Source organism: Neopelma chrysocephalum, unplaced genomic scaffold (assembly GCF_003984885.1).
Source record: "Neopelma chrysocephalum unplaced genomic scaffold, ASM398488v2 Primary Assembly neopelma1_138, whole genome shotgun sequence".
In the NCBI taxonomy this organism is placed as follows: Eukaryota; Metazoa; Chordata; class Aves; order Passeriformes; family Pipridae; genus Neopelma; species Neopelma chrysocephalum.
In genome coordinates this window covers 4,495,250-4,503,383 of record NW_020897800.1, presented here as the reverse complement: position 1 = coordinate 4,503,383, position 8,134 = coordinate 4,495,250, and the positions used below count along the sequence as shown (strand labels likewise).

General features: G+C 52.8%; 1 protein-coding gene across 2 annotated transcripts in view; it reads right to left on the bottom strand.

Annotated features, from left to right (window-relative positions):
* Window positions 1-326: 326 nt before the first annotated feature.
* OPCML (opioid binding protein/cell adhesion molecule like) overlaps window positions 327-8,134 on the bottom strand; it is a 335,118-nt gene continuing 327,310 nt past the window's right edge. For both annotated transcript variants that reach the window (XM_027699664.1, XM_027699663.1), the window contains one exon: window positions 327-3,194. In XM_027699664.1, coding sequence (XP_027555465.1) covers window positions 3,091-3,194 — 104 coding nt within the window. In that variant the 3' untranslated portion in view covers window positions 327-3,090. The remainder of the gene's footprint in view (window positions 3,195-8,134) is intronic.

Below are 8,134 nucleotides of genomic sequence, written 5' to 3'. Positions count from 1 at the left end.
TGAGAGCAAAGACAGTCCTTACCCTGCAGGGGCTCTGTCAGCAGGTATGTGCTCATCGGCAGACGGAGGATGGAGGTGGGTGGGACCTGGGACCCACTCGTGGATTCCCAGGGGAGATGCATGGATGGGGTGAGGGATGGCCCAAACAACCCCAGCTGTGGGGCTCCAAGTGTCACCATCACGGGGGATGATCAAAAAAGGGTCCAACCAAGTGTTGGATGAGACTACAGGACCCACTTGGGAGCCCTCCTGGCTCAGCACACCGGGTGCCAAGCACCACGACCCTCCCTGGGGTGTGCGGGGTCCGTGAAGCAAAGCCCCGAAGGTACAAAGTTCGTCAAACTTTATTGATACACTGCACAATCACAACCATCTCTTATTCTTGCCGAATTAGAAAAGGTTACAACTACAATGTAACATGCACAAATCTCAGGTAGTATAGCCACCCTTGGAATACAATGATCGACAGAAACTCAAGACTGGCCGTCGTGGCCATCAGCAGGAGAGACCCAGGAGCCACGCTGCCCCCGCCCTGGGCACCCGGCCACCCCCCGGGCATCCAAACATGGAGAGCAGTGGTCACAAAGGGGTCTGACACCCAGCAGGGTCGGCCTCAGACAGCCAACACGTTCCTCACAATGGCACGTTACATGGCACGAGAAAGTCGAACGCCGTCCCGGCAGAGGACAGGGGAGCTGAGCCCACCTGACCCGGGGAGGAGAAGGATGGGATGGGGGGCAGCCCCGGTGCCAGGTCCGCCAGCCTCGGTGTGCGTCGTGGCGTCCCGTCATCGCCGCCACTCTCTGGTATGCCGCGGCCTCTGGCCCTGGGATTCTGCAGCATTTCTGCTGCAGGGACAGAGAAACTTGGGGCTGACCCAGGAAGGGGCAGGGGGAGGCAGCGGGGGGCTGTTGTGGGGCAGTGCGGACTAGTGAAGGCATCAGGGCAAGGTGTCTCCTGCACCCAAGGGTACTTCTGGAGCGGGCACGTGGGGAAGGATGTGCGTGTCGCTGGCTGAAGACGGTGCCATCCCCGCTCAGTAAACATGCCCGGGGCCGTGGGAGAGGACCCAGATCGCTGCCGGTGCCACCTTCCCGGGATGCCAGTGGAGATGCAGAGCACCGCAGGGACCGCAGGACGCGGACTCACCCAGTCAGTGCCGGATCCCCGTCCATCAGGTAACCCAGCGTGTCCCGCCAGCACCAGGGCAGCCCCCACCTCGAGCCAGGGGGGTTTGCCCATCAGCCATGGTATATGTTGAACATCCAGGATGGGGGGTGGGAGCATCCATTGAGATTTTGTAGCAGGTCCTGGGGCAGCCCGTTGAGAGCAGGGATGAGGAGGGGCACAGCCGCAGAGGGGACGGGGTGGTGGCCCATCATGGCCTCTGGCTTGGGCTGGTTTTTTCCATCTTGTGTGCTAAGGACTGTCACCCCAGCTTCCTCGCAGCCATACAAAGCAGGAGGATTGGGCAGCAGAGGAGTTTGCGCAGGGAAGACAGCGTGTGCGTGGCCATTGCCCTTAAGTCATCTCACTTATGGAGGGAGAAGGGAGGGACAAGGCACAGGGATGCAGCGGGTCAGGACAGGGGATGCTCCGTGTGCTTGCTCAGTGCCTCGCTGTAATCAGGTCTCCCTGTCAGAGGAATAGGGTCTGGTGCGACATGTGACTTTTCAGGAGCAGGATGGGAGTGCTCATCCCCAGACTGTGGCCCCAAAGCATTCCTGGGTGGCCAGGGAGCTTCGGGAAGGCTCAGGGCTGCCACAGTGTACCAGGCGAGGGGGTCCGTGGTGCACGGTGCCATCAGGAGCACAATTCCACATGCAGGGAGGTGACATGGCCACCATCGCCGGCAGCATCCAGAGTGGCTGGAAGAAGCAGAGGGCAGAGTCTGGGTGCATCCATTTTGGTGTCATGGGCATGTCATAGCAAGGAGGATCACAGCTGTTCTTGTCCCTGCTGTGCCAGTGTAGTAAAGCGACGGAGCCTGAGCTGCCTCCACAGGGTCGAACACATCAGACTTTCCTCAGGCAGGGGCACGTGATGGGCACGAGAGAAGGCAGCATGAGGACGTTGCAGCTCAGGGCCCTCAGAGAGGCAGAGATGCAGACAGTCAGAGCGTCAGAGCCGCAGCAAAAGGGCCTTGTCAGCTGGTGTTTCGCTGTGTCGTTCCGGAGCCTCTGCCCCGCATTGGTGGTGCTGTGCTTTTAATGTGCAGGTTGGAAAGTGCTTGGAAAACAAGCCCAGAGGAACCTCCTCAAAAAGTGCTGGCAGCACACCACGGCAAGAGCCACAGGGCAACCCCTGCCATCAGGGGGGCAGCAGCAGAACAGGCAGGGGTCTGGAGCAAGAAAGGGCGATGACCTGGCTGTCTGATGCAGCAAGAAGGTTCTTAGTCCCCATGAGGGGCTGGCGTCATCCCCAGGGCTCACATTCCTGGGAGAGCAGCCTTGTGCCCTCGGGAAGGCGACAGGGTTTACTGGGAAGCAGACAGGTACGATGTTAGCTGGGAGAAAGAGTAGTGGGAAGTGCCTGACCCTTGAAGGACAACTGGTTGTGTCCCCTGCCCCTCTCCAAAAGGGCCAGTGAGTGTCGTGTCAGGAGCAGAGGCAGATGAGGGGAGGCCAGTGACATCGGGGGTGCTTAGGGAGGAGCTTTGGCGACAAGAACTGACATTCAGGACCAAGAGGGCTGAAGGCAGAGCCAGGGGGCTTCAACCTTGGGGTCTTTTTGGGCGTAGGCGGCTTAGTGAGACGACGAGACGGACATCCCCGGTGAAGGCTCTGGGCGGCACCCGCCCCGGCGGCTCCGCACCAGAGACGAGGAGCACCGTCCGTGCCGGGCCATGTCCCCGGGGCGGCGGTGGCGGGTGACAGTCTGGTGGCACGTGGTGGGGTCTGTACAGCGTTAACTGGCGGCGAGAACGATCCCGGCACGTGGGAGACGGGGCCATCCTCGGACGCTCGGCACCGCCGCCCGTCCTCCGGCGCATCGCCCGTCCCGCGGAGAGGAGTCCCCGGGCGGCGCGGCGGGCAGGGCCCGCGGCGGGGGAGAGGCGCGCGGGGCCTCCCGGGACCCTCCGCTCCCTTATCAAAAGTCGAGGAGGAGGAGGCGAGCGAGGAGGGTGGCCCAGAGGCAGAGGCCGGCAGCCAGCCGGGACGCCGCGTTGCCGCCGTCGTGCACCGCTCCGGGCCCTGCGCGGGGGAGAGGAGACAGACAAAGGACAGCGGTGAGGTCAGTGGTGAGACAGCGTGAGAACGTGCAGGAAAACCCACCTCCCCACTGCCCCCATCCCCTTCACATCCCACCCCCTCGGCTGTGCTCCCCCTTTGAGGGGTGGGGGCTTTGTTGGTTGTTTGGAGAGCGTTGTTGGTGTGGAGGAGGAGTTGAGGAGGCAGGCAGAGAGCTTGAGGAACATTGTAGGGGAGGCACAGTCCTTGTCTGAGGAGGAGGAGGATGCCCTGGGCAGGTGCCAGTCCACCCCACCACGCTCAGAAGTTGCCCCCCTTGGAGAGTCCTGGTGCAAACAGCCACGTGAGAGCCACCAGGAGCAGAGACCTCGGTGCTCAGGAGTGGCACAACTTGTGCCCAGCCGTGAAGGATCCCTGGCCCAGGACATGGCACTGTCCAGATGTGGAGTCTCAGGTAGGCAGGTGCATTTTGGGGTGGCATCACTGGGCGTTTCTTGGCAGGCAGGCCAGGCAGGGAGGAGGTTGGTCATCCGGGTTCGTGGCTGGAGCAGAGGTTTGCTGCACGTTCTCGGATGAGGGCTGTTATTTGGGAAAGATCTGGGCTGAAGGGCACACAAGGGACCAGTCAGGATGAGATGAGACAGCCGAGCAGAGTGAGGGAAGTGGAGCAGACACAGGTCTGCCTGGACTCCCTATGCCTGGGGAGAGGTATTTTGGGAAGTTGCAGGTCTGAGCCCCGGTACTGGAATTCTGAAAGGGAAGAAATAGAGAAACAAGTGCTGAGCTGTCTCAGCCTCAAAGCTCAGGGCATAGACAAAGTGTGAAGTAAATGGGATTTTTATCCAATAATGAATATGCTCCCAAGCCTGCAGTCAGCCACTTGGAATGTGTTCATCATAGAATCAATGGAAGGTCTGGATTGGAAGGGACCTTAAAGCCCATCTCATTCCACCCCCTGCCATGGGCAGGGACACCTTCCACTAGCCCAGGTTGCTCCAAGCCCCGTCCAACCTGGCCTTGGACACTTCCAGGGCTGGGGCAGCCACAGCTTCTCTGGGCAACCTGTGCCAGGGCCTCCCCACCCTCACAGGGAACAATTTCTCTCTAACATACAATCTAATTACACCCTCTTTCAGTTTAATCCATTCCTCTCTGTCTTACCCCTCTGTGCTCTTGTCAAAAGTCCCTCCCCAGATCTCCTGTAGTCTCTTCCAAATGAAATAATTCTGTGATCTATGAAATTATATCCAGTTACACTAAATTCTGCAGGATGGTGTCACTCCTTGTCTTTTTATCTACTGATTTCTTTGTGAACATTTATCTTATTTCAGGAAGAGGCAAAAGAGAGCCCAAGATGTTAAATCCAAGCCCTGCCAGAAGGTAAAGAAAATGATGGGAAGATTGAGTGATGAGCAAGAAGTTGTGTCATGCCCATGCTCAAAAAAATTGATTGTAAGAGCACATGATAATACAAGAGGTGTAGAACTGCTCTGCCATAATCAGACATTTCCTTGCTGAATAGACCTTGTGATATAAAAGGTGGAACCTCCAGCTATTTGTTAGAGGCAAGTAGAGCCTTGCAGGTAGAATGGAAAAGGGCTTTTGAGCTTGGTTTTCCCTCAGATCTGTTGTTGCTCCCTCTTCCTTTTTTTTTTGTCTCCTCAAACTAATGGTAGCACATCATGCAAATCTATAAAAATAATGAAAATCGATGCAGATTTAATAATAAATGCTGCTTAGACTTAACCTTTTATGTATTTACACCTACTCGAATCCTGCTAAATCTGTACCTTTCTCTAACAGTTTATCCATACCTTTATCTATAGATGTGGATTTTTAATGTGTGACTAATTCTCATTACTGTTTTCTAGTTCACAGTTCTGCACCGGTTATTGGCTTTGATTTAATGATGCTTTTTAGAAGTCTCATAATCTATCCTAAAACAATCACATCCTAGTTGAGTTGGAGAGTTCCCAAACAGATAAGTCAGAGAGGAAATAAACTGAAATACTGGGTCATAACTAGAGAAAAAAAACCCACAAATATTTTCTCTTTACTCTATTCTTTGCTGAGAAAGAATTTATCCTGTTGTCAGACAGCTTGGCCTTGTAAAGATTGTAAAGATACTCTACAGGAGAGAAAAGCATAAAGATACAGGGACAAAAATAAAGGAGTAATTAGAGATGATCATGAAATTTAGGCAATGTTTCATTTCATCATGTGCCTCCCGTGTGTCCTGTGAACTGCCACATTAGATGGGAAGAGGATGGTTCCCACCAGGACAAGGAGAGGAACACAGGACTTCAGCTGAGCTTCCCAGCAAGTATTTTTGGCTCTGCTTTGCTAAAACCCCTGTGACTGGGCACTGAGGTGTGAGTGTACCTGGATTCTGGCTGCCCCTACTCAGCTTATTTATTATTGCAGATATTTACTGTTGCTTGGTTTTATTTTGTTCTTCTTCATTTATTTTGTGTCCTCTTTCCTCCCCATTTCCTTCCTTCTCCAGAAGGCAACCTTAGACTGTGAGAACTTGACCCGAGTAAAGATGGCAAGACTAGGATTTTGTCTCTCTCATAAGACCTTGAATACAAAGAAGGAATCAGTGGGTCTAATGATGAGTGAGGTTTCTTAGCCTGTGTTGGAGGCACTCTCAACTCCAGTGGGAGCTGTAGGAATGGCCCAAATGCTTTCAGAGCTAAGCAGTCCCTTGACATGCACCAAAAAATAGCTTTTCCTTTCTTTTCCTGCCTCCTTTCTGTCCCAGGAAAGAATTCCCACGCCTTCCATTTCCATCCTCCCAGTTTCAGGCAACATCCACCTTTCTCCAGGTGAGACTGAGACACGTGGAGATGAAGAATCTAGAACTTATCTCTCACTGCTTTATATTTTCAGGACTCGTGACAAACGGGAAGGGAACGTGCCCACACCCACGGTGCTGCTGGAGCCCCTCTTTCCCAGGGGGCTCAGGGAAAAGGCAACAGCTGCTCTCCACTTCCCATGGTCCACAACAGCAATTAGTGAGGGAGAGTCTGTCCAATGATTCACGTCTGAGGACATAAGGAAGTCTTGGGGACCGGCTGGGGGGAAGCCTGTGCAGTGACTCACATCTGAGGGTATATGTGTCTAGACTAAGTCTTGGCAACCTCCCCAGGATGAGATTTTCCTGACATTTTCCCTCAGGTAAACACATGGTCCTTGAAGGATTGTCTCTGCTCGTTGCAGGGGAGTTAGAGTAGATGACCTTTAAAAGGTCCCCTCCAACTCAAACTATGATTCTTTGAAGACTCCAACAGAGATGCTAAAACAGGGAGCCAAAGAGGTGGCCTCTTGCACACAAAAAGGAAACACATCTTAATCAAGATCTAAGGCTTGTCACAAACACAGAGCCAGGAACACTAAGGGAATGTGAGCAGTGACTGTAGGTAAGAATTTTGTAGCTTGGTATAATATATATCTATTATCTGTAGCATCTAGTAGCATAGCCAGCAATTAGCATTTTATGAAATAGTTAAGGAAAAGACATACATGGAGTAAGTAGCACAAGGAGAAAGACAATTGCAGGTGTGAAATACAGGGGTCAAGTGGAAATAAAGTGTGAAGGAGAGAAAAAAAACCCCATGTATAGTAGGCAGAGAAGATAAATGGTGAAGCCAAAGTAACCCCACAGGGTAACAGGGAATATGCTGGGAAAAACCCACAAAACAATTCAGTGAAGAGGAAGTGAGTTGTCCCCTGTCCTTTCACAGGAAAAAGGAGAAGAAGAGAACATCAATAAATACTAAGGAAGAAAGAAGAAATCCTACTTCAGCTCTGGCTTTCAACATCAAGAAGTGAAGGAAGCTCTTCCCCCTCACCTCCAACAGCTGCCTCCCTCGTACCAGCACTCCCCTGTTTGAGACTTGTGGCTAATTTAGGCCAAATTTATTAAAGACTCATCATTTACCTGTGTATGGATGATGATTAAAGCCTAACCCTGGGGGGTGATGTGTGCTGTTGGTGACTGTCAGTCCAGTAAAGCCTGGTTTAAAGTTTCAAACAGTGTTGGTGTGTTTTAATTATATCCCCAAATCTTCAGGTGCTACAGGTGAAGGTAAAGGTGGGTATGGACAGAGGGACACAGAGATTCAGGAGCCAGAAGAGACTGAGCTGGAGAGCTTTGTTCTGCTCCAAGTGCTCAGTATCTACATCTCCTCCTGCTAAAACTGGACGAGAGAGGAGCTCCTGTGCAGACAAGCCAGGAGGTGCTGGTGCACAGAGAGTAGGGGCATGGCAGAGTCAGGGGGCACAGCCTGGGAGGGGGCCAGGGGAGGGTTGGGGAGCCCGTCATGAGCAACTCATGGTGCCAAAGGAACTCAGAAGTCGCCAGGAGAGCTGGGACTGACATGACAGCAACCACAGCACCCAGGAGTGATGGAGAGCAGAACGTGGGGGCTCCTTGGGATGAACCGTAACAGGGACACAAGCTCAGAGTCAAGGTCTGGACACAACACTGGAGTAAGTGACCCAAAGTAATCCCAAGGGCAAACTGGTTGAACTCAAAGAAGCACAGCATGGTCCCCAGAGATGGAACTTGAGCTCTAGTAATCCCAATGACCCATAGTGACTCCAAAATGACCTGGAGTAACCCCAGAATGACCTAAAGTAAGCCCAAAATGCTAGTTTATTGACCTCAGGTAAACAGCAAAGTTCTCTGCAGAGAGCAAGTTTGACCTGGAGTAACCTCAATGACCCAAAGTAACCCCCAAATGACCTACAATAACCCCAAAATGACCTAAAGTAACCCCAAAATGCTAAATTTTTGACCTAAAGTAACCCCAAAAGATCTCTGCAGAGAGTGGGTTTGACCTGCAGTAACCCAAATGACCTAAAGTAACCCCAATGACCCAGAGTAACCTCAAAATGACCTAAAGTAACCCCAAAATGACCTAAAGTAACCCCAAAAT